We start from the raw sequence: 26,065 nt of genomic DNA on the forward strand, positions 1-26,065 counted from the left end.
CAAAATTTCTTATTGAGGTTCAAATCAAAACTCCGTCAAAAATACAAAATAAGCTCAATATCATCTCTCAAAGTGAACTTTAATTAAGATGATATTTCTTATTAGAAGTTCGTAGATTCTACCTTTCATTTTTATAATTGTACTATAAAAATTGTACTAATAACATATCTTATTTTTATTCTAACAGATTATAAAAACAATTTCTAATTATAACATAAAAAACAAATGTCATATCAACTTTGGTAATTAAATGGATGAAGCAAAACATTGTGTAGTTGTGGTGTTGAGTTTGAAAAGTCGAGAACCTAAATGCAACCAAACTCAAATTTTATAGACCAAACCGGACTTTTTACACATATAACCTAAATAAGTGGATTTGATTGTCCAATTATTTAAACTTTCTTTTTTTTTTCTTTTTTATCCGAATAGCCTAGTTGATTATAATTGTACACAAAAGTTTGACCTAATTGTTAGATGTGCTTAGTTATTTTTAAACTTGAAAACAATCCAAATGATCTAACAAATCAACACTGATCATGTGATAAAACTTCTAAGGATGTGTTTAACAGACAATTAGAAATAATGGATTCAAAGAAAATGTAGTTTATATTAAATTTCAATTTATTTTTATGTTAAAATTTTTCTATGATAACTATCTTGTAATATCAGATAATATACTACATGTTGGATAATTCTATATGAATTTGTGTGAAAATGGTTAGATTTTGTAATATGAAATACTATATTTATAGATAGTTTATATATTCTAATATATTCATGCATCTTTAAATTTTGAATTTGAAATATGGATAGACAAAAAACATATAAAGTTTGTTTCATAACGTGTATGTATTAGACCACGAAATCCGACCTACCAAACACATATTCACTGAGCTCGATAAATCTAAAAAACATAAAAGTCCGCCTACTAAACATTCCTTAAGTTAATAAGGTATTTGAAAATTTAAAAAAATTATCAAAATATATATAGCTTATCCAACCTTTGTACTACCAATACTGAGATTATAGGCTCGATCTCTAGGCCCTTCGTATTATAAAGTAATAACTATATGGGGCTTTTGCAAGAATAGCAAAAAAAATTATGAAAATAGAGCCCGTGTAACTACATTTTTTTAATTGCAAAAGTAGAAATTTAAAAACAGATAACCATCTGATAACCCTATGATAAATTGATAGCCATCGACTTTTTTTCTAAATTTTGTTGTCATTTCATCCAATTTCCTTAATTATATGATGTTCCTCAATTTTACAATAATATTCAAAATTAAACCACGAAAAAAAAAACGAAAATTTGTTATGTTTTAGGATTTCTTTTTAACATGAAGTCAAAATATTTAGTGAATTTTGTCTATTTTCAAGAAAATTCAAAAAAATATGTTTTTGCAACCAATAAAAACTGAAACTTTCAGCTCCATTTCCATTCATTGAAATTTGAGGGGAAAAGAAACGGTGTGGTTGTGATCAAACTTAGATGTCCGTTTCTCCGTGGCTGTCTCCCAAACAAAACCTGATTCGATTCCTTACACCAACTGCCTCAGCTCGATATCACCTTCCATTGATCCGTTCGAATTTCGCAAACGCTTTCGCCGGAGGATCGGCGGACATGGCAGTTAACTCCGTTCGAGTTGCCGTCGCTCAAATGACCTCCGTTAACAATCTTTCTTCCAACTTCGCTACCTGTTCTCGACTCGTCAAAGTATGTTAACTCATAGGCTTCTTCATTGTTCTTGTCGTAGTTATCACTTTCATCACTGCATTTGTCGTTATCTACCAAGTTTTGAACAGCTTTCATAATTAATCGGAGTATTATGAATCAAGGTCGTTAACAGCCTAATTTCTGTTTGAAATTCTTGTTTGAAGCTATTTATGAGTAAATTGTCAGTCCTTATGTAGAAAGAAGAAAAATAAGGGGTACAAAACATCTGGTCACGAGTTGAGCTCATCGCGTTATTACTTTGAGTGGATGTTTTGCTGCTTTCCGCTGACCCAAGGTTTTTTCTTCTTTTCTTCGTAATCTGGATAGATTTATAATTTCCGCCGTTTCGACGCTCACTCCGTGTCTACAAAGTTTGAAACAAATTTCACAGTTGATCGGAACTTTGTCGATCAAAGAAGCGAACAGCCTAATTTCTGTTTGAAATGCTTGGTTTAAGTTATCTATGGGAGTAAACTATAAGTCCTGTTGTAGAAAGAAGAATGTAAGGAGTACAAAATATTGGGTTACGAAGTTGACTTGTGGAGGAGATACTACTCTGAGTTGATATTAGCTGTTTTCCACTGATCGGACGTTTCTTCTTCTTCTTCTTCTTCTTCTTCTTCTTCTTCTTCTTCTTCTTCTTCTTCTTCTTCTTATAATTTTGGCCAGTTTCTTGTATTAGTTGTTTGGTGAATGCAATTTATCTTTATGTATATATGACCTCTCGATTAGAAAACAGTGGATTTGATGTCTGGTTGACTGATTTATCAATAAATTTATCGTATTCCCTGTTCTGAAGTGATTTTGCTTTTAGCTAATCAAGGTAACATGATTATTAACATATTCATAGGAAGCAGCTTCAGCTGGAGCAAAACTGATATGCTTTCCAGAAGATTTTTCTTTTATGCCTGCCAGTGAAGGGGAAAGTCAAAAGATTGCAGAGCCTTTGGACGGACCAATTATGAACCAATACTGCTCTTTGGCAAGGTTGTTCTTAAATCTTCGGCTGTTGCATTTCTGTTGAAGACACAAAAATGAATCTGTCACTCAAATTTTAATCTGCATCATCACAGTGATTTGAGTGTCTTTTTATTTGAGTTTCTTCTCTACAAAAGATATCGTGAACATACAAAATTGATAATTTAATTTGGTTTCAGTTCGTTTATATGGGCATAATCTGCTGTAACAAATAGTGATTTCATCAACATCTTTAAAACGTCTTCTAATTTCTGTTTACCCCAAGTTAATTTGCAGAGAATCCAGGATATGGCTATCGCTTGGAGGCTTTCAAGAGAAGGGACCAGATGATCAACATTTCTACAACACACATGTCATAGTTGATGACACTGGAACCATCACGAGCAGTTATAGGAAAATACACTTGTAATACACTTGCTTTTTATTTTATATTAACGTGTGTGTTTGTGAGAGACAGATAGAGATAGCATGCTTTTGGGCACTTGATTGAATTTTACTGTTGTAATACTGAAAGTTACTTCATTTGTGTGGGAAGCTAATGTGACTGATGACTACATTTCCTGCACTACTTTGGATGCTCTATCTTTATGCTGTGCTATTCTTTTATGTAAAGGTTTGATGTTGACGTTCCTGGTGGAAGAGTGTATAAAGAAAGCAGCTATACAAAGGCAGGTAACTTCCGTAACATCTTACGAATGCAGAAATATGCATAATGGTTTTCTGTCCCTTTTTCTTTCTTCATTATGTTAATAGACTCCCACTAAAAGTAGCTACAATGTCATAGTGTTTTGTAGGAAGGTTATGTGGCATGAATCAATTATATTCAATGATTTGAGAAATTTGTGTGCATCTTAATAAGTTGTTTATATTTTAGGAGAACACATTGTGGCAGTTGACAGCCCTATTGGACGACTTGGTCTGACTGTATGCTATGATTTGAGATTTCCAGAGCTCTACCTACAGTTGAGATTTCAACACAACGCAAAGGTATGAAAGAATCATGTGTGTATCGATATACTATTTTCATGCCTGTTAACATTTGAGTTTGGATGAAAACCGGCAGGTTTTATTGGTTCCTTCGGCTTTTACAAAAGAAACTGGGGAGGCGCATTGGGAAATTCTTCTTCGTTCTCGTGCAATTGAGAATCAATGCTATGTAAGAATTTCTTTCAACAGCCTGGCATACAAGCTTCTCTTTTTGTTTAAAGAATGTCAGGGAAAATGATTTTGAAAGGTTGTTATTATGTTTTTCTTGCTAACTTCTATGGTGAAAAAATAAACATATACGCATTGTCAGGTCATAGCTGCTGCTCAAGCTGGAAAAGCTAATGAGAAAAGAGAGAGTTATGGTGACTCCTTAATCATTGATCCGTGGGGAAAAATAGTTGGTCGATTATCTGGTCAGAACTGTTCCTTTCCTCTTCTAGATTCATTTTTCACACCTTTTATGGATTGCCAGCAAACGATCTTGTGGATAGGATTAGTCCTACTAAGTTCTAACTATGAATCTCATCTTCCATCATCAGAGCATGAAATGGTCCCAAACGTTCTAAGATTGAATTTTTATTATGTTAACATTTCATCGTGGTCTGATGCCATTGATGCCTCATGATGGCAAATTATTTTAATGAATAATAGTGTATCAGTTCTGCACTGCTTACAGTAGCTCTATACATTTTACCATGCTTACAGCTCTAGGTTCTTCATAGTTTTTTCACCTTTCCTAACTATAAGCGAAGATTAATCCAGTCAATTTTATTACAAAACTCTTAACAACTAATAGAAGAGAGGTAACTGTACAAAATCTAGGTTGAAGTTTTGGTTTCCATCTGAACATTGCTTCAATACTCCATTGTACTCCATTGGAGAGAGTAATCAACATTTCTTGAGCTGATATTTTATAGACAGAGCTTGTGCACATAATATTTTTATTAGTTCCAATAAGGTGCTCCTTGCTTGAACGAAAAGAGAGGGAGAAGGCTTAGCAAGAGAAAATGGCATTGATTATGGAGCAAAGGAAGGGAAAAAGTTGGTTGTGGGGCTGTAAGTAGAAACTATCGATGAGAGGATCACATGCCTGCCACAGGTTTCTGGCTATGTTTCACGGGGCAAAAGCGTGGTAATGCGTATATTTTTTTTTCCGTGTGGCATCAAGGAACACCTTGACCAGCCTTCTATTTTGGGCTCACAAGTTCACCAACAGGATATCCGCTCACCACACAATCCCTAGAGTGGGATGGAGCTTCACTCACGTATTTCAGAAATAGAGAGGGAGAGTGAGAAGTCTGGAAATAACTTTCTTTATTGATAAGCTATGAAAACCACAAAAGGACACTTCTTTACGAAACCTTTCTCTAGAGAGAATTTACAAGGAGAGTTCACTCACTTTCACCCGTGAATGAATAGTGTTCCTTGACAAGTACAAGGTTTCACTATTTATAATGGAGGGAGAGAATTTCTGGCCTACATTCCAGGAGGGAGTCGCCTTAATTTGAGCTCAACCTCCCCACTATTTACTCTCGGCCACTCCCTTCTATCCACAACCATCAACCCTCAACTAATCTTTAGGAGGCTTTAGGAGGGGTTGTAGAATGTGGGACTTGAGCCTAAAGAATTTCCCCACTCCTTAGCTTCCATCTTGTCCCATTACTCCATGGATAGCTGCCACGTGTTCCGTGTTTGACCGAACCAGATTGTGTCATGTTCTTCTTCGTGGGTCTCCTTTAATGGGCTGAAGAAGTGTTTTGGACCTCCAAGTCCCCTTGGGCCTTGGGCGCAGCCAGTGTGCACCTGCTCACCAACGCCGCCCATGGGTGCTGGCCTGCGCATTCGCACCTCACGCACGCATGCTGTGTCATGCTGACCTTGTACGCACACCTATTCAGTTGAGCGTCCCTGCCGTCTGCTACATGAGCATGGAGGTTAGCGAGAGTGTCTCTTGGCAGCGCCTGCGCCTTGTGCCTCCTGATGCACTCCCGTGTTCTGTCCAGCCTTATCCATGGCCGAGGCATGCGCCGCTCATTTCTCCACCTGCCCGCCATCAGATGGGTTGTTGCATGTATTAACTTGGCGTCCCCTAAGTCTCTTGGCACAGGTCTTCACTTGGTCAAAGGTCGTCAACCGTTAGACTTCCTCCTGTTACGCTCCTTGCCACTTACTAACCTCCGTTTGTGCTCATGGCTAGTTTGGGGGTCTACCACGCTTCCACTCTGTGACAGCAGCCATGTAGGTGAGCACAACCACGCAGGTGAACACACCGTATGCACTTAGACGGATGCCTCAACGCAACAGGTGCCCCAATGCAGGGATGCACGTGCATCTAGCACCTTGACATTACAAGGGCAAGGTTCTGGTTCTTGCATTTGTGTTGAGTTAAATCTCAAATTTGGGAATTATGTTATGTACATTGAAAATATTTGCTATTTTGGCACTGTTACAATTGGATCCTATTTTATATGCTCAGAAACATCCGAAAATACATATCGATTGGGTTGGTATCCAACTTTCACTAAGATGCATTATATGTTTTAGAGTACAATATTTTCCACATAGGAACATGTAAAGAAACGATAAACTGCATGTAGTCTGCTGTGCCAATATTTCCCCCTCCTATTTCATTTATTTCAGATCGATTATCAACGGGAATTGCTGTAGCAGACATTGATTTTGATTTGATCGAGGCAGTGAGAATAAGGCTTCCAATTGCCCAGGTAAGTTCAATTGTGTTTTATTTGCATAGAACTAGAGAAATATAACTGCTTTGTTCTAGTTTGAGTGTCCTTTATTTTAATTTGAATATGTGTTGCACCTTTCTGCTTTTCTTAAAAACCCTGTTGCCACAGAAACTTCCTCACCTGCTAATAATCCCATGCACAAGTGAAAAAAATAATCGGTTAAAATATCATATTTGTCCCAATATCCAATTTTAATCATTGTACTTCTATATCATCATTCCTGTTAAAACTTGTGAAAATATATTCACATAGTGTCTTCCGTTGCATGAGAATTATTATGCTCGTTTAACCAATTTTTATAAAAGTTAAAAATTGAGATTTGTTTAAAGTACTAAACTAAATTTATTATATATTGAAATGATAAAAACTAAGATTCTGACACTTGAAAGTATTTAGACTAAAATGTAATGGAACTTAAAAGTATATGGTTGAAGTAGGCTAGAAAAAGTTCATTTGATTATAGTGAACTAAGGTTCTCGGGAAGTGCTTTTACTCCGTGAAAAACAGTTTTTTTTTTCTAGTGTTTATAATACAACTAATTAGTGTGTGAATCTGTCAAAGTGTGTTTAGTTCAATAATAAATTGGCATGATCTTCCTCCTTATAAGTTGAAGCTTCAATCCATTTAAATCTACTAAAAAAATAGTGGAGTTGAGTTTTAGAAATTCTAAATTATTCTCCCATGTACTTCTATAAGAAGTAGCTTTGAATTCATATTCTATAATTCTTCTTTGTTTTCAGCAACGGAAGCCCTTTGATTTTTGGAAACCAGCGTCAACCTGACTCCTTCCTCATTCAGGTGCATTCACATTGTTTTTAAAGAACTTTTATACTTCTAACATTATTATTACGTACATTCCTCAGTTAACTGCAGAGATCAAATCGATCTAATGATTTCTTATCGTAACATTAGTTCTTAAATTGTTAAATTTGTCTATTTGACCCTTCAATTTTAAGAAGTCCTTTAATTGGTTCTCGAGGTTGTATAATAGATTTTTAAAGTTTCAATTACATGTCTATGAATTTTTATTTTAACCCTTTCTATGTTTTTCTAAGTCCATCCAAAAAATTAGAAGTTACACTAAAACTTCATTTAGAATGATGCGGTAGAAAGAAACGTCGAATTTGAAGGATGATGCATTGCAGATTCTTCTCGCCTTTATTTTCTTGTTTGGCCGCTCAGCAAGAAAGAAAAGCCAAGTGGCTAACGGTGAAGTCACATTTGTTTTTTTTTGCAGTCACCTTCACTTTTTGTCGAGAAAAGATATTTAGAGGGCCCTTATCTAGCGTGGCCAAAAAGTTAGAATTTTGATGCTTCCTTTCCTTCCTCTCAAATTCTTTGAGCCTCTTCCTAGGCTTGATTTATGGATGTGAATTTCTTTCTCGTCTTATTTGAGTCTGATTCCTTTTCTTTTAGTAGGTTCATTCTCAGGATAGGTTTTTTTTCAATCTAGAGGGCCCTTATCTATCTAGGGTGGGCTCTCCCGTCTTCCTTTGTTTAGTTTGTTTTATCTTTGTGGTCAATCTCGTGAGCCAGGTTTGAGGTTAGTTTGGGCGCTTTTCTTGCTAATATATAAGATTGAAGATACTCTTGATTCAATTTTGTTTGTTTTATTCCACTAGAGCTCTTATTTCTTAAGAGTTTTGATCTAAATATAAAGCTAGAATAGGAAGTAATCAATTTATTTATCTGATCTTTTAGGAGTAGAGATTTAGGGTTAGTGCCAATCAGTTCTAGAGTTTACACCACATAAGTTTTAAACTAATGAAAGTGAAAGTTTAATGTTAAAATTGAAATACTCTGCATGGATATAACTTTATTTTTTAATGCAACATAAAACATACCCATCAAAGACTATTTTTTGGTAGTTGCAAATGAGTAAAATCTCAAATCATTTAAAATTGATTTTACAATAATTAGTTGAAAATTGAGTAAAATCTCATACCATTTAAATTTGATTTTACTATAACCAGTTAAAAGGTGATTAACAGAGAATTGTTTTAAGTTCTTGCGCTCATTTTATTTAACTAGTTTGACACGTGACATTTATGTTTCATTTTCATTTTATTGCATAGCTTGATTTTTTCCTTCTAACTTTTTTTTTTGTTAAATATCTTCATTTTCAATTGATTAATTTTCCTCCCAATTGTTCTTTAAGATTAAACTCATAAATAGTTCTTAAAATAGAACGCTATGATGATTGCTTAACAATTCTACTTTGCGTAACTATTAGAAAAATAAATTAACTATACTACGTTGGTTTATCATTCTAAATTCTAGAAACTTTAAAAGAAGAGAGTTGATAGTGAATAAAAAAATACAAATTAAGAGATGATGGCAAATCCAAAGTTTTTTTCTTATACAAGTACATATAGATATTCTTAAAGATGTCGATTGATGAGATAATTTTTTTTTAAAAAAAAAACAATAACTTCATAAATCACATACTATAATTAAGGATATATTTTTTCTATAGTTGAATCTTTTTCTATCGTTGTTTGTATTTGCTTTCATTTTTACTGATGTTTATGGATTTATTGGATCAAATCCAATAACTTCTCGATTTGATCACACTGAGCAACTATTGGAGATGGAGATGTTCTAAAGTGATGTTTTATGTATCAACTTGAAACATTGATGAAATATAAAAGATTTTCAAGAGATATATTTTTAAAATAAACACATCTAGAAAAGCATAACAAACAAAAAATAAATAAATAAATAATAAGAAAATGAACAACCCATAACTGAAAACATGCAATGAAACTAAGATATTCCTTCTTATTTGGAAGACTATCCAAATTGTGTGCAAACTCCAAGATAGAAAAAGGGGCTTTATAGCCATTCATATTTAAGAATTCTTAAAGGTTCATTCATTGTATTTTGTGTAAGAATTAATAATTAAATGGATTATTAGTTATTTCCATTTAGAAGATGGACTTCTAGATTTTCTTAGCTATAAAATTGTTCGTTCGTTACAACTTTTGGTTTTCTTGAGCTATTAGAAGTTGGAAAGATTTTTGGTTTTTTTGAGCTATTAGTTATTTATAAGTTACAATTAATTTGTCTAATCAATTCATAAAATCACCTCATTTCTTCTTCATTTAGCATAAAAATAGGAAAGGAAAAAGACAACATTGTCATCTACCTTATTATAGAAGTTACTTCTAAAGAAATGTCAAAAATGAGAAAAAAAAAATTCTCATCCAAGCTTTTATATTTACTATAGATGAGAATTGACCTTCTATTTAACAATAAACCCTTTCTCCTTCGAGTAATTTTCTAATCCTAAAATCACTTTTGAAACTAAACATAATAATTCAAAATCACATTTGAGAAAACTAATGGTACGAAAATTATTTATATCTATCTCCTTTTTAATCATTCCTCCAATTATCACACCCTTAATTGATAAAATACAAGGGATTTTGAAAATTCAAATAAACACTTTTACTTGCGGAGAAACCACCCTAATGAGTACCCTTCTTAAAAAAAATTATCCTAAAAAAAAATAAATGGCAATATGTGGAATAATTTCATGTCAAAACTTTACCTCGACAAAAATATTTACACAAAATTAATTTATATATATATATGAATGAAATTAAAAAAGAAGAAGATGATGCTATTACTATAAGCTAACTAGATACAGCAACAAAATGTGAGGTCAAGTTTTTTTAAACAAAACAAAAAACAATCAAGGTTCTTTTATTTTCAAAATCTTCGACTTTGTCAAAGATCCCAAAATCTAGAGTAAAAAAAGACAAAAAACAAATCAAAGGTAAATGTGCAATTTACCTGCTGCTGCAGGCAGTCAGCAAAATCATCCAGTTACTGCAGTTGAAAATCCCATGAAGAATTGGGAGAAGCAAGAAGGTCAATAGATTTACTCCCAATTGTATCTTTTAAAATTGTTATCTGACCTTCCTTCAGCAGAATATCCTCTTCCAGTGTCTCTACGTTTGATTTCAACACATCAACTTCTGAGTTCAATAGCATATTCTTTTCCCTGTATTTGTTTACTTCCTCCAACATCATGTCTCTCTCCTTTGAAACTTTCTCTAATATCGCCTTTACACTTTCTAATTCCCTTGTAGACTCTTCCACCCCCATTTGTAACTTGCTTATCTCCTCGTTTTTCATCCGTAACTGTAACATAACGAAACCGAAGTTTTAAATTTTACGGAAAGATAAGCTTTCTAAGAACCATGGATACATATACAAATCATGAATACATTGATACGTCACTTAAAATATGTTTATTTGTTAGAATGTATATATCATTTTTATAGCACGAGACAATTTCAAGGCAATAAGTTTGAAAATCTGATGTATCTTACTCCCAAAATCTATTACTTTTCATTTATTTGGTATGCTTGCCAAATGTTTAATAAATTTTGGGGCCATATTTACTCTATACAACTAGTGTTTGATATGTGTTTGTAGTGTTACAAGTGTCTCATAGGCATCTAACTGATGCATGTCCTAGTAAGCGTGGACAGGTGTCGTAGAATATATTTATATGTCACATCACGTAACTAGAAAGGGGAAATTGATGTTGAAGATCTAAAAAAACTAGCCTAAAATCCAGTAGAAAACTGCAAGAAATTGTAATGTAACATAATCTTGAGTACGTTGACCACAAATTGATGGCGGATGCACAAGATAGAAGCAGAGAAATATATAGAAAATGACTTGTCAATATATTTTCCAAATTTTAAATGGTCAAAATTAGTTGTTAAGAAATATATAGAAATTGCAGGCTAGAACATTCTTCAAATTTCATATTATTACTTATGCATAATAATGACGAAGCCATCATATTCAACAAAATTATCTTCAAGATCAAGTTGACATTAAGAAACTACCTGAAGTTCAAGATCTTTCATCTTATGGGTAAGGCAGGAAAGGCCATCCATTCCATTTTGAACTTCACATTTTAGTATGTCGTTCCCTCTTACTGCTGTTACCAGTTCAGCTTGCAACTGCTCCACTTCCAATTCCTTAGAGTATAGTTTCTCTCTCAACAGACTTGAAAATAAAGTTTCTGCTTTTAGTTCGGATCTTAAACCATCCTACAAAACAATATAAACTGTTAATGTAGCAGCCATAGAAAAAACAAAGAAGTTGTAAAATCAAAATAAGCCACATGAATTTACCATTTAGACTTTTTTTCCCCAAATGAAAACAACTTTAAATCAACTCTGATCTAATTTAAGATTCAGAAATTACTCACCTCTGGATATTGACAATTGAGTTGTAGTGCGTCTACACCTGAAGTCTGAGAAGTGGGGTTAGACTTTGCTTGCAACAACATAGATATTTTCTGTAAACTCATTGTTAGGCTCTCAATTCCATGCTTGAGGCTCTGAATTTTGATTTCAGACTCAATAAAAAATTGGCCATCTAAGCCGTTCTTGATATGCTCCATTCTATGCTCGGTTGGACAAAACTGACCAACTTTCTCTTTAATGAATTCAAGTAACTTGGAACAAAATTGAGTACTCTCATTTAGTAATACCAGACCTTGATTTTGAAGATGGTAAACACGAGCTGACATTTCATTATCCAACTTGAAGGTTATAGCACCACTTTCATTCCCATTGTCTTTTAAGCGAGTCAATATTTTTATATTCTCACATCGAAGAGAATCAACTTCAACTCTACAAGATTCTAACTCCTTTCTCAAAGCCAGTTCCACTCCTGTTAATCTCATCTGTTCTATCTTCAATCTTTCGAATTGCTTATCAAATTTCTCCACTGGCTGAATATTACTAAATTGTTCGCTTAATCTCTCCCGCAAACCATCTATGGTCTTCTCTTGTTCGTTGCAGGTTCTTGATAACCTTGTGATTGATTTATGTAAATCTTTGCACTCCTTCTCTTTCTCCTCATAATTCTTTCTGATGCAATCCATACCTTCTATTGCTCCCCTGTAATCTTCTTCTAATTTAGAAAGATTTATCTGTAAATATTTATTTTCTTCGTTCTTTTCATCAATTTTAGCCGTTAGGTCCACGATATTTTGCTCAAGATTAGTTGTTATGGTTCTGTTTTCTGTTACCATCTTGTTTAAAGAAGAAACCTCTCTTTGTAGTGAGACATTCTGTTCAGCTAGTTCTCTAACTCGCCCCCTTAACCCCTCCTCCTCTAATTGGTACTTTTCAAGCTTGAACGACCAGTCATTTGACCTTCTGTCTAGTTCCTTCTCTAGTCCTACCTGCAGCTCAATTTTCTCCTTCTCTAGTTTCTGTGTTCTTGACTCCAATTCTGCATTTGCCTGTCTGAGCTCCTCTCTGGCACATGTCCTATCAGCAATCCGAGACTGTAAAAGATTTGAAATTTCAAGTGCAAATGTGAACCTCTCCCCAGTGAGAATTTTAATTATCTGGATCAGATCTGACACATCAAATTTTCTATATTGATTGAAACGTTCTTGTTCAAGTTCTTCAGACAGATACATGACCCTCTCCTCTGCTTCCTTGGCCCTCTTTTGTAATTCTCCATCAAAGTCCTCATTAGTTTCACTAGGCTTACAGGTCTCATACATGTGTTCACTAACTGTTTTCCAAGGCGCATCTGTAGGGAAACATGGTTGGTTCGCTAAATCTGAATTAGGATCAAAGCATCCATTAGACGATCGAGTATGAATATCTGTAACTGTGATGGGTACATTTTCACCAAGCTCTCTTGAGTTCACTTTAGGCACAACATGATGTTGTGAGAGTCTGTCAACAACAGTCTTCGCAATACTTTGAGGTGAGTCGTTTCCAAATCCATATTCTCCCACTTCTTCGGATAATAAATGAGAAATAGAACCTTTAGCTTCTCTGGATGAATATGATCTTGGTTTATCTTTAATACTAGCTGTTGTTGAAGAGTGTGGCAGACACTGAGCTCGTGGAGGACGCCACCCATTATTTCTCTGAGAACACTTATTCATAGATCCATTTATTTCTTGGTGTTGTTCACCATCTATATAGCGGTCTAAGACTCTATTTGAAACAGAACTGACGCTAGTGGAAGAATTTCCTGATGAATCATAGCAAGCTCTGGAGCTTGGCCTAACAAATCCCGAAGTATAGTAATCATTTGGCATTTCCATCTGCTTTGTCTTGAATTGCATTTCTCGAGATGGACTTTGGCAACTGGCAAATACCACGAGATCACAAGTTAATCTAAAGAATATTATGGTACCACCAATTTGAAAAATATAATATGCTCCATACAATTCAGTACTTATTTTTCATCATAATAGATGATCTTTGATCATCATCCTTACCGAGATGACGGTTCACATTGCTGTTTAAAGCCACTACTAGAATTGCCAGGAGTTCTACTTGGATCACTTGAACCATAAAAGTCTACTTGACCTTGGTCTCTAAATGCAGCAGAAGATAATGACCGGGTCCTTCTAAGTTTAGGACCCATGCCGAACCTTTCACTGTCATCTATATGCTTCCCAGACCTGGTACTTTGGGGACTACTTCCAGCTTTAGAACTACTTGTCCTACTCTCAAATGGATGTTCCCAGTGAGTTTGGCTTTCATTTGTTGATGGAAGAGCTGAATTATTTTTCCCATGGCCAGTGCCAAACGATCTTAGAAATAGTTTCTTCATCTTCGGTTCTGACTGTTGATTCAAGTTGATTATTGGAGTTTCTGTCCTTCAATCCCAATATTTTCTCTCCTTACCATTTCTAATACAATCACTCTAGACCTAAAAAAAGAGTGTCGTTAATAAAGAGACGGAGAAAAATGACAGAGAAATACAATATTTTACCAGACGAGATTTTCAACATGTAGAAGAATGACAGAGACATTCACTGACGGTCTTAAAATGACTATTGACAGAAATTATCCAAAACAAAAGAGTTTTACAACGCCTCCAATTGCAAATTGCGAAATTTTTTAGAACACAATTCAAAAAGACAGCTTCATAGAATCCAGATTTTCATCCACAATCCTCTATTTGATTACGATAATACAACAGAGGAAGTAAAAGAACGACATCTAAGGCTAGAAATAAAACAACTCAACGATAACAAATCAAATCCGATCATCAAAGTATTCATCTCTGGTTGAGTCAATTTCCTCTATCGCGGCTACAATATCTTACATCAACAGAGAAACTCCAAAAAACAGAAAACCGAATATAAACTTTCTCACTTCACTCACTCTTCGAAATGATAAACAGCATCAACAACAATAACAACATAATTCTCCTCAACTTCATTAGACGATATCGATTCAGAAAAGACCAAGAAAACCAACTAAAATCTTCAAAAAATAATTTCACACTGATTACAGAAATCAAAAGAGTAATAAATTCGTCAACATACCGTTAGTCTCCAGATTCTTTTTCTTCAAATTCAAAATTCAAATCACCAAAGACAACTCAGAATTCCGAAATTTTAGGAAACTTGAAATCAGCATTGAATGCTTGGAGAGTTGGCGGTACTGCATGGACGGCGGCAACAGCAGTTACAATTCTGGCGGGGATTAACAATGATTGAACGATGGAAGACTAAATTACATGCGAAAATGAATTAGGATATTGCATTCAATCCAAACTTCCTTTCTCAAGATTTCTTCTCTTCTTCTGACTGTTTGAATTATGGAAAGGGTAGTTTCTGTCCGAAAAAATATATTTAAATTTTTTTGTTGCCGCTAATTGTGAGGAAGAGGAGCGGGATTCGTTGAGTAGTGATTGAGTGAGGGCGACTACATGTAAATCTTATTTTTTCGACGGCCAAAAATTAACAATAGGTTATAGGTTTAATTCTATCTTCATTCCTCCACTTTTAAAAATATTTAATTAGTTTCTAAACTTAAAAAAAAAAAAAAATGCGTATTTTAGTCCACCTTTAAGATTTAGTTAATCTTCTAAAAAATGATGAACGGTAAATTGATATTTGATTGGATAACTCAAAAGTAACTATTTTTAATATTTTATCGGATAAATCATATGCTTGATGCAATTTATTCATGTCTAAAAAAATTTTAATGTATATATTATGTGATGTGCTCTCCTCTTTCTCCAAATTTTGTTTTGTTTGGAGGTTGTAATTCATTGGGGGATATTTATCTGCAGTTTAATATAGTTTATTTTGTACTTGTATTATACTTATTTTATGTTTTTAGTACATCGATATGTTAATTTTATTTTATCTTTTCTATTCTATTCAATATCGTATTTGCTTTAAGTTTTTAATGTGAAGAAATACATAAGTAAAAGATAGGGAATGGGAGGAAATGTGAAAGATTAAATTTTGAAGAAAAAAGGAACAAAATTAGTTTTTCATTTGGATTTATTTGATTTAAGTTTGTTAATTATGTTTCTTTATTGACGTAAAATATTTATTTAACAAATTTGTAAGATTTTTGGTTATTTATCGATTAATTAATATAATAAATAATATAGAGTTAGAAGAAGTTAACAAAATTATAACAACACGAACCAAATTAAGCTGTTTTTCAAATGTTTAGGAAATAAAATAAATGTTTAAAAGTTTAGTACCAAAATGTAACAAAATATAAAGTTTATGGATAAAAATAGAATTTTACTTTTTATACTTCGAAATTTATGGAAGAACATTTAGTGTTACGGAACTAACTTGGTTCATTACATGAAACGTCATTAAATGATTTATTAAATTATTAAATATGTATTGTGTGGATCTTACATAATTCTTAGATAGCATGTAATAGACATATTAAAGGAAATTCTACATACATTAGTATTACTATAAATTTTCTCGAAATTTAGATTTTTAAAGTTACCTTTTAACAAAATCGATTAAATTCATGACTTATTGCATATAATGTACTAAAATTGAAAAAAAATGGAAACTACATATAATAATAAAATTGAACAAATTGAATATATGGATGAAAATAATATCTTAACCTAAATTATATTAACAGCAATAGATTTATTTTTTGTTGGTCCTTGCTTTTCCTGCAAACCTGCTCATCTTCTGCTTGCCTCCGTTTTCAATAATGGGCCATGCATCGATTCGACCCACTTAGGGAGGAAGAAGATAGTTGAGGCCAATGGTCTTCAAACCTTGGCCTTTGATGAGGGTGAGCCTCACCATTTGACAAACAAGACATGTTAAACACTTTGGAACAAGAACAATCTATTGGACAATGAGCACAATAGCCTAATATGACCCTAGAACCTTGATAATCTAAATATCATGAGTTGGGGTTTTCTACCAACACAAGACGGTAAATTCAAAATAAGAGAGTTTGTTATCAATCATAAAACGCGTAGGTATCATTTAAAGTATTTAGATATTCTAGAAATTCAAGTTATGTGTCAAATATGAAATCCATGTCTAAACGTATCAATTGTGTCAAGTACAACATCAATATTTAGATTCTCTTTGTTTTGCATGCCATAGCTTATTTGAATTATAATTTTACCATTGAAAAAATTATGTGTATTTTTCTCTATATAGATATTGACGTCAATCATTGCAAGGACCAAACATCAAATAATTTGCATTTAAATATGATATTGGGTGTCCTATCTACTGGGTTAGACCTATAACATGCTATATGATGCACACCACAGTAAACCTGTGAAGCATGATCACCATACATCTCAATTATTTTTCAAGAAGTTACTAATTTACTTGATTTTATAGAAAAAGTTCCTAGTAATATAGTAATATATTAATTGCATTTCTAATTGACTTGTAATGAAAAAATGTATCTTTTTAATTTTAAACCTAAATTATTTCACAATATTACTTGAAAATTTTCTATTGTCATTTTTTTTTTTTTTTGGGAACTTCATGAATCCTATTTTAATAATAAATTTTATTTTGAATGATTATCCTACAAAATGATGACTTAATCGATCGATGATGAACGTCATCGGAATCTGATTTTTCATTTGTTATTCAGATTCTTACACCTTCATTTCCATTCTACCTTTCCTCCAATACAATCCAAAGTTTTCTCTCCAAATCCACGTCTCTTTGTCTATGGAGGTCGATTCCATTCCCAACGGCTCCGCCACTGAAACCGACATGCCCAATGCCGCCGCCGCCGCCGCAACAATCACTCCTACACCCTCCAACTTTACCGGATTGGCGGAGTCTCTAAAGCTGGAACATCAGTTTCTTAGGGTTCCATTTGAGCACTACAAGAAGACGATTCGTGCTAATCATCGCGTTGCTGAGAAAGAGGTTTCTGCTGTTATATCCAGCGTCACTGAAGCCGCCGATCGCGATAATATGTCGACGGAAGAAGCTGTACATCACTTCAATTCGCTTGTATCAAGATTGCAGGGGTTGAAGAGAAAGGTAGTTGATTCTAGGTTTTCCCCCTTTTTATTTGAGTTTATTTTCCTAAACATTTTATTATGTAATTGTTGTAGCGAAGGTCAATCTAGCGACGGAAACCTGCTTTTTAGGATGTTTCTTTTGCCTTATTCTTAAGAGGAATCACTGTACTGCGTCCATGATTTCATAGGTTTCATACTCAGGGGCACGTTTTTCTCGATGTCGTTGAATTTTTTATGATGTTTAGAATTCGATTATTTGATGTGGTTCCGGACTAGGGTTACACGGGTAGTTCGTAAGAACTGTGTGGCAATATTGGATTTGCACTTTAATTACTGAACAAGCTTAAATAAAATAAAATATTGGATTGGCCGTTCATGATAAAGATTGACAAGGAAACCTTTCTCTTATCTTTTCTTTAGCAAAGCAATCTTTTTCGTGGATACTAGTACGCTCAGATGTCAATTGAGCTGAACTCTTGTTGGCTACCATTTCTCTTATCTTTGATTTCTTTTTGTTGTTAAGTTGGAAGAGGGCAGTCGCACTGAGCAAATGCAAGCACAGAAGTGTCGTGCTAGACTAGTTCATTTAGAATCAGCTGATGCTGATAATTTGGCGGAATGGAACAGCACACGCTTGAAAAGGATCCTTGTAGATTATATGCTTCGGATGTCATATTTTGAGACTGCAATGAAGTTATCGGAGAGCAGCAATATTCAGGTTCTTACACTTTTCTTGAATTCTTGAATTTGAGTCCAAACTGATAAGATGATGTTTGCATTCTGAAATATACAATCTGCTTTTGACCATGTCATAAATCTCAGGATCTTGTTGACATTGATGTCTTTCAAGAAGCCAAAAGGGTTATTGATGCCCTTCAGAATAAGGAGATAGCACCTGCACTTGCCTGGTGCTCTGACAACAAGTCAAGGTTGAAGAAGTCCAAGGTATACGTTTTGGTTCGTCAAAGTCTTTCATTTACATAACTAATTGATTCCAAGGTATATCAACAATGATGATGCAATTGAGTTCTTTGTGTTGTAGTTTATTTGCCATGTTACTTTTAGACTTGGTTTACGTGTTTCATTGCAACTCCGTACCATTTGAGAAATCATTTAATGATGGGAGTGTAATAGTGTGTGCGGTCTCTCAATGAAAGTTTGGTTATTCACTCAAACATAAAAATAAATAGTATATGGTTAATTCCTTATGAACTAACTAAATTCATGTCTATTGTGTCTTATATTTTTGTTACTGCAATTTAGGTAGCTTTTCAAGGTTTATGGAATCAATGTTAAGATGGGTTGAGAATGTAATTAAATAAACGACGATTCCACAACTAGCATTCGTTCAACATGGCCTGGGTCTCTCTCTTTTTATTTATTTATTATTATTATTATTTTACCTCTTGAGTTGTAATTGTTTATTTGTTTCTAATTTTGTTATTATTAGAAAAAGTATTGTTTGTTAAGATTTAATTTGAAGTAGACATGTTTTTATTTCTTCACTTGGATGGACAAAGGATTCCTTTCTTGAGGGGATGGGTGATGGTTGACTAAGAGAAGCACGCACACGGTAACACACCATTTTCTTAAAATCTAGGACACAACACGGTAAGGTCACATTTATTAAAAAGTTCATTTTTGAAAAATATATACTATCTTTATAGTAAAAAAATCATTGTAAATGCATTGATGCATTTATATGCTTAAAAGACTTGGCTTGATGTATTCTACACTCAAAAGTTATTATTACTGTCATATGTGTTTTTTTAGTCTACTTAACTCTATGTATGTCCAATGCATTTGTTGCACTGACAAGTGTCCAATAGGTGTCCACCAAGTGTTAGAGTGCCCAAGTGTTCGACACATGTCGGACATGGACACACTAACCAAATTAAAGTGTCTATGCTCTTAGATGGTTGATGCCCATGCCCCCAAATTTCTGAAATGGGATTGGTAAAGATTATTCATTTCGGCAAAATTTTCTTTGTAGTATAATTCATTTCAAATCTGCTCCATATTAAAAAGAAATTCCACCTTCACCTTCTTGGTCATGTATGTTTATACTTATCTTATTTTCTTACAGTATGGGGCAATTTCCATGCTTGTAAAGTACCATTAGGATATCATTGTTCTACAGCCGTAATTTTGTCATATAACTAATAAACTTTGAATGATTTCAAATGCAGTTTAGGATCACATTGGTTTTCTTTCGGCTTACATAAATTGTTGCGTTTTATTCACGACAGAGCAAATTTGAGTTCCAACTGAGGCTTCAAGAGTTCATAGAATTGGTACGAGGTGACAAGAATATGCAAGCTATTGCATATGCACGAAAGTATCTCGCTCCGTGGGGAGCTACCCATATGAAAGAACTGCAACGTGTCATGGCAACTTTGGCTTTCAAGAGTAGTACAGAGTGTGCCGTATACAAGGTGAATTGCCTTGTCCTGTTTCTTTAGTGCTTTAAACTGAAAGCTGTTCATTTTTCCCTGACTAACCAAATATGTCTTTTTAATACATTTATTGGTTATATTAGGATGAACTATAGATAAGCTTTTGGGGAAAATTATATCCTATCGAAGTGAAAGTCACCAACAGTTGTTCTTGGAGCAGAATTTGATTAAGATTGACTAGTTATGACCTCACAATTAGTGATTTGATATCTTCGTCCTTCATCATTTACTACCTTCTAAGCCCAAAACCCTTTGGATTCCATCCTGGTTATCAAGATGGACATTATTTGGTTTAGATCTTTGTGTTTAATATATGTATGTCCTTCCTGTCTCAAATTTTTGAAAGGTATTTATCTTTAATGAGAAAGTGCTAGATCGTACAATGATAGACCCTAGAGTTTAAACAGATCACAGATCGACTCTTCCCCACCACTCACTCTCGAGATGGTTTTCCCTTTCCCAAACTTTAACCAACTTTCCTCCCCTTTTTACAAAGCTAATATACTCATCTCTCCTCTCAATCTCTGTGGTCCCCCTCTACTACAATTGCTTTCCCCACTTCACCCTTACTCCTCCTTTGATATTGATACACAATCGAAGGCCTAACAGCGTTTTAGAATGCAAGTGTAGTTATCCTAGTCTACAACTCTACTATGAATTCTATTATGGTTTATGCTGACATTGAGTCTGTTCTCCATATTAGAAGGCTGTACTCCATCGAAGTTGATGAGAAACCATACGGTTTAATTTATTTTTCTCCTTTTGTGTTTTATAGGTCTTATTTGAACCAAAGCAGTGGGATCATCTTGTGGATGTGTTTAGACAAGAGTTCTGCAAAATATATGGCATGACGCTCGAGCCATTGCTAAATATTTATCTGCAAGCAGGCTTATCTGCTCTCAAAACACCGTATCCCTATTATTGACTTGTCCCATATACATGCCGCTGATTAATATTCACTGCAGTTTAACTCATTCTATCAAGAAATACTTCTAGAAAAAGTAAAATTTCACGTAAAAGTATTCATCTTAAATTTACTCCAAAAGGAGAATATTGCATATGAAATTTGCCTTGACCTGCTAAGATACTGCTATGAGGATGATTGCACCAAGGAGGACCCATTATCACAGGAAAGTTTTAGGAAGCTGGCAGACCCATTGCCTTACTCGAAGCAGCATCACTCGAAGCTTGTGTGCTACATAACGAAAGAGCTCATGGACACCGAGAACCCACCTCAAGTCCTTCCAAATGGTTATGTGTACAGTGCCAAGGTTAGCATCTTTTCATTTGTATGAATTGATTAGAAGATTTATAACAAAGTTCATTTCAAAATGTTGAGTTTGTGTTCGACATTGACGCTTGGCAGGCTCTAGAAAGAATGGCCAAGGAAAACAGCGGTAAAATCACTTGCCCAAGAACAGGCTTTGTGTGCAACTATTCAGAGCTGATGAAGGCATACATATCATAGAACTTGCAATATATTGGTAAGTGCAAATCACATTTCCTATCATCTTTAACACTTTGGTTCTTTACTAGTGATTATCAATATGGCCCCATGAGTTTATGGAAATTGATATTTCATTGTGGGGTGAGGGGAGGGGGCGTATATTTTTATAAAAAGAAATTTCCCTGTATGTTCCAAGAAATGATGACATGTAAATAAAAATTAAATAGCTTTGTTCTTTCTATTTGGTGGGAAGTGTTGTATTTAGAAACACTTGTTCTGAAGATGAAGCTTCTTTATTTTGTAATCCACTTTTTTTAATTTATCTTTTGATATTTTTATTTGTAGTTCAATTGTGGTTTTGAAAGTGGTGAAAAACATAAACCAAAGGAATGAAACAAATAAATTTTGAAAATGTCTTTAGAAGCATCAAGATAAGTACGGATATATGTAATATTTAAATTGAGGGGAGAAGATTGCTAAAACTGATTCATGTTACAAATAAAAACAAATCATCATTTTTTGGCTTGAAAAGTTCGAAAAAAATTCCTCAAATGCTAAAACTGGTTCATGTTACAAATAAAAACAAATCATCATTTTTTGGCTTGAAAAGTTTGAAAAAAATTTCTCAAAATAGTGTGAATTATTCATATCACTCATCTCTAATATTCTTTAGCGAATAATCAACATTACAATTGTAGAAATAGAATCAAACCAATAAGAACACTCTTATGACAATTAGAATCAAACCAATAAGAACACTCTTATGGGACCAAAAGAACATTTAGGTAACGATGAACTTTTCTTATTCATTGCTACCGCATTGGATTTTTACAATTACATCTCTTAAAAACAAAAAATAAAGGACTGTTATCAATTAAAGAATCCTTGAAAATAGATGTAAATAATTATCTTCCAACAACTTTGACCTTCGATAGTAAGGATACACTTGAAGCCAGTCCAAATAAATCTGATTCATGGACTTGGATAAAAGTTTTAATAAAAGAAGCTGTAGTTCTTCAGATCTTTGTTCGATTAAAAGCAAACACTTGAATATTAAAATTATATAATCGAAATTCTATAGTGTGATCAGAACGTATGGAAATTACCAAAAAAGAAGAGAATACACAATTCCTTCTTTGATCGAGAAAATAGCATTTGAGAAAATTACCAAAATAATAAGAAACAGATTATTATATATAATTTATCATAATTTAGCTGGAATTATAAATAGGAAAAATACGGTGCTGATGAACATTTGAGGAGGGATTCAATCACAATACACTATTTAAGTCTCTCTTATAAAATTCCAACGCAAACGCATGTGTTTAAGCAGAAGCAAAATAAGGAACTCTCTATTATGCAGATTCACTGCCACCCCTTGGAGAACCGTTGTTATCTTCGTCGTTTACAGGACTCCTTTCTTCTCTAGGCAACGGGCTGGGGCTGCGACTGTATCCGTTTTCTTCCCTTCGATAATTTCTACTTCCACCACCGTTGAAGTCCTCACCTTCATCCATTGGACTCCTGCTCCTTCCTCTTGGGCTTCTGCTTCTACCTCTAGGACTGCGGCTGTCACGATTTCCTGGGGACAGACTGCGTCTTGCATCTTCTTCTGGACTTCTTTCATCAGGAGTTGGGCTACGTTTCATAGCTTTTGGAGGAGGTGACAAACTGTGCCTCTTTGGGCTTGATCTGCCTCTTGGGCTCCTTGATCTTTTATCTGATCGTTCAAGGCTTCTATCTCTTTTTACAGGAGATCTAGATCGACTGAGGACACAATACACGAATTGCTCAATCAGGAAGGAATAAAGCCTCAAGTAAAATAATTAATTGTTGCTCATGAAGGCTATGAAGGAAGAGGAAAACTTCAATACCAGACTAGAGGGAGATGGTTCAATTGAAACAAACCTGTAGCTTCGACCTCTGCTATAACTACGACTGCGGCTTCTACCACGGCGAGGGCTTGGTGAACGTGAGTAACTTCCACGCCTGTGCCATACAATTTCTTTATTCAGAATGATCAACAGGGAAAAATTAAAAAGGGAAGGGAAAGAAAATTTGAAAAGATAATATACTTCAACTTCTTGGGACTGTTCTGGCAATTCTTCTCTATGTGACCCCGTTCGCCGCATCGATAACATTTATTTTTCCAATCTCCAGCCTTGCAATCTCTCGCCCAGTGGCCATCGATCCCACAATTGAAACAACGGCCAGTTCCTGGAGGACCTCGACCAAGATACTCACGGGATCCACCAGGACCACGAGGTACCTAAATCAATATTGGAAATTTTCATTACATTCAAAAGAAATAAAATAGTTCACAAAATTAATGTACAAGATATAAACAAGCTTTAACTTACCTGCACAAGCCAGGAAAACTACACATAGCCTTTATAAAAATGAACAAATGAGACTATGAAAAGAGCACAATTGCAAAAGAACGTGAAGGATATCTTCCAAGTTCCACAAACCAAAATAATAATTCAAAATCACAAAACAGTTATCAATCCACCATAAATATGAAACAGTTAACCACTTAAAAGGATAAAAATGATGACTAGCCTGGAAAAAACAGAGGTAACTTGTCTGAAAGAAATTAAAAAGTTCATGAAAGGTTTGTCAGGAAAGATAATGGAACATACCCCTTTAGCTATTTCCACAATGATTCGACTTCCATGGACATCCCGCCCATTCAAACTATATCTTGCATCGTCAGCATCACGGGGATCACTAAACTCCTGATATCAGATGTTTAAGCAAATAGACCAAGAAAAAGATCACACTTGCAAAATTAACATGCGCCATTAAGTATAGAGAAAGGATCCTAGCATATATCATTTTATCTTCCAAAAATAGCTTAAATAAAAATGAAAGAAGTATAGGGAGAGAAATACATACAACAAATGCATAGTCTCGCTTCATATCCACATCGCGTACTCTGCGCAAATTGGTTCCAGAAACAGGTAAGGCCATCATTTGATACAAGTACCAAAGGGTTGACACCTCGCCCCTCATAGATGAACTAAACACCATTCTGAGATTCTTGGCATTTCCATAAAAACAGGCAATAACATAATAGAAAGACTCGCCAAATCCACCAAGGGAACCCTCTCACCATAGACCTCCAGGTTTGGCATAAGCCAAGAAACCTTCAACAAGATCACTCAAGTTAAACCACACAGACCCATCAACAATTCCACACTTTCATGGATATATCAAAATACACATTCACAGTCGTGCACCCAAAAAAGGGCTTGGCAAATACCTCAAGAGGTCTCGAGAGAAGTATCAATTAAAAATTTACTCTGACAAGGATGTTAGCAATAGCAAAACCGGCCAATAGAAGCAAAGAAAAAGACACTACTAAACACACACAAATTTTCCGTATTCATAAAATTACTTTTGCCACACAAATTCGACCGATATCGGATTGCACCCGGCAAAAATAGGCATACCTTCCATAACGACTGAACAGGTCATCCAGATCACGGGACCTCGTACGTGAAGACAGGCGCCCAACGTAGAGCCGAGTACCGCCGTAACGATCGTCATAGCGAGGCATTTTATCTAAAAAAATCAACCACAGCACTACAATCAGCGACAGAATTCAAAAACCAATTACTTGAGCAAGTATTCAAATCAAAAATACGTTGAAACAAGTGAAAATATACACAATTCAACAATTAGACAAATCGAAGAGGAAAACCCAATTAATAAGCAAAATAGAGAACGTACAGGAAGGTGATTGAGCAAAAATTTGAATAGAAAAATGCTATGAATATGGAGTGGGAGGATTCGAGAAGAGAAAACCTAGAAAAATCGCAGGAGGAGGCGAAGCGCACCTGGAAACAATAAGGATGCGAAACCCTAAATTTTACGTCTTTCGCAAAAATGATTTCCGCAAGCCGCTCCATACCATTTTATATTCATTGTCTTTTTCTAAACGGCTGTAGGCCCAATTCGGCCTAAGTTATTTGAGCATGGCCTCAATAGTTGGGCCGGGCCGCGCTACAATAGGCCCGTGATAATTGTGTGCATTGGGGAATTCGCGAAAATAGCAAATATAAGAATGAAAATTAAAAAAATACGTTATTTTTTTATTTATGGCAAAACTAATTGAAATAGTTTTCCACGTTTCTGATCCGAAATTATCTTCGATGGATGAGGACTATCCAGATTCAAATATAATATATTTAAGGAGATCGAAAAATCAAATAAAATATCACATATTCGATTACAGTGTATTTATGAACACACCCACCGATAATTATTAACTAAATCAGAAAATTATTATATTCTTCCAAATATCCCTAAACATATTCAATTGGTTTCAATATCCCCTAATTATTCTGATTTTTACCTTCAATAATTATATATTCAAATTTTAGCTATTAACGTCCTATAATTTTAATGCAATGAATATCTCCTAAAATAA

The 26,065-nt window shown here is 34.4% G+C and overlaps 4 protein-coding genes across 9 annotated transcripts; 2 read left to right on the forward strand and 2 right to left on the reverse strand.

Moving 5' to 3' along the window:
• The first annotated feature begins 1,435 nt into the window (after positions 1-1,435).
• LOC103488728 (deaminated glutathione amidase, chloroplastic/cytosolic) lies at positions 1,436-10,389 on the forward strand. Of its 3 annotated transcripts, XR_007824453.1 has the most exons (11): positions 1,436-1,717; positions 2,568-2,704; positions 2,972-3,100; positions 3,309-3,367; positions 3,570-3,682; positions 3,759-3,851; positions 3,993-4,095; positions 6,323-6,405; positions 7,170-7,227; positions 7,667-7,730; positions 7,877-8,047. XR_007824453.1 is itself a non-coding variant. In XM_008447594.3 (10 exons), exons 1-9 carry the CDS (start codon positions 1,493-1,495, stop codon positions 7,209-7,211), a joined length of 984 nt encoding a protein of 327 aa, XP_008445816.2. In that variant the 5' UTR covers positions 1,436-1,492; the 3' UTR covers positions 7,212-7,227; positions 10,240-10,389. The 3 variants fall into 3 exon arrangements, 2 of the variants coding, with proteins under 2 accessions (XP_008445816.2, XP_008445813.2); XM_008447594.3 differs by lacking the exons at positions 7,667-7,730; positions 7,877-8,047 and adding an exon at positions 10,240-10,389; XM_008447591.3 differs by lacking the exons at positions 7,667-7,730; positions 7,877-8,047 and having other exon boundaries at positions 7,170-7,463.
• On the reverse strand, positions 10,261-15,042 carry LOC103488729 (uncharacterized). Its single transcript, XM_008447597.3, has 5 exons — positions 14,771-15,042; positions 13,712-14,148; positions 11,666-13,577; positions 11,298-11,504; positions 10,261-10,578 (listed from the first exon to the last, which is right to left on the reverse strand). Exons 2-5 carry the CDS (start codon positions 14,047-14,049, stop codon positions 10,261-10,263), a joined length of 2,775 nt encoding a protein of 924 aa, XP_008445819.2. The 5' UTR covers positions 14,050-14,148; positions 14,771-15,042.
• A 2,060-nt stretch (positions 15,043-17,102) lies between these two features.
• Positions 17,103-21,934, forward strand: LOC103488726 (protein MAEA homolog). The gene is made up of 7 exons (XM_008447590.3): positions 17,103-17,746; positions 18,251-18,445; positions 18,550-18,672; positions 19,977-20,162; positions 20,959-21,092; positions 21,268-21,454; positions 21,550-21,934. The coding sequence occupies exons 1-7, from the start codon at positions 17,426-17,428 to the stop codon at positions 21,649-21,651; spliced, it is 1,248 nt and encodes a 415-aa protein (XP_008445812.1). The 5' UTR covers positions 17,103-17,425; the 3' UTR covers positions 21,652-21,934.
• Positions 21,935-22,803: 869 nt separating this feature from the next.
• Positions 22,804-25,532, reverse strand: LOC103488725 (serine/arginine-rich splicing factor RS2Z32-like). Of its 4 annotated transcripts, none has more exons than XM_008447585.3 (7): positions 25,473-25,532; positions 25,086-25,197; positions 24,529-24,568; positions 24,273-24,368; positions 23,706-23,899; positions 23,539-23,619; positions 22,804-23,397 (listed from the first exon to the last, which is right to left on the reverse strand). In XM_008447585.3, the coding sequence occupies exons 2-7, from the start codon at positions 25,190-25,192 to the stop codon at positions 22,986-22,988; spliced, it is 930 nt and encodes a 309-aa protein (XP_008445807.1). In that variant the 5' UTR covers positions 25,193-25,197; positions 25,473-25,532; the 3' UTR covers positions 22,804-22,985. The 4 variants fall into 4 exon arrangements, with proteins under 4 accessions (XP_008445807.1, XP_008445806.1, XP_050947307.1 ...); XM_008447584.3 differs by having other exon boundaries at positions 25,441-25,526; XM_051091350.1 differs by having other exon boundaries at positions 25,366-25,520.
• Positions 25,533-26,065: the final 533 nt, after the last annotated feature.

This window comes from Cucumis melo, chromosome 10 (assembly GCF_025177605.1).
Source record: "Cucumis melo cultivar AY chromosome 10, USDA_Cmelo_AY_1.0, whole genome shotgun sequence".
Classification (NCBI taxonomy): Eukaryota; Viridiplantae; Streptophyta; class Magnoliopsida; order Cucurbitales; family Cucurbitaceae; genus Cucumis; species Cucumis melo.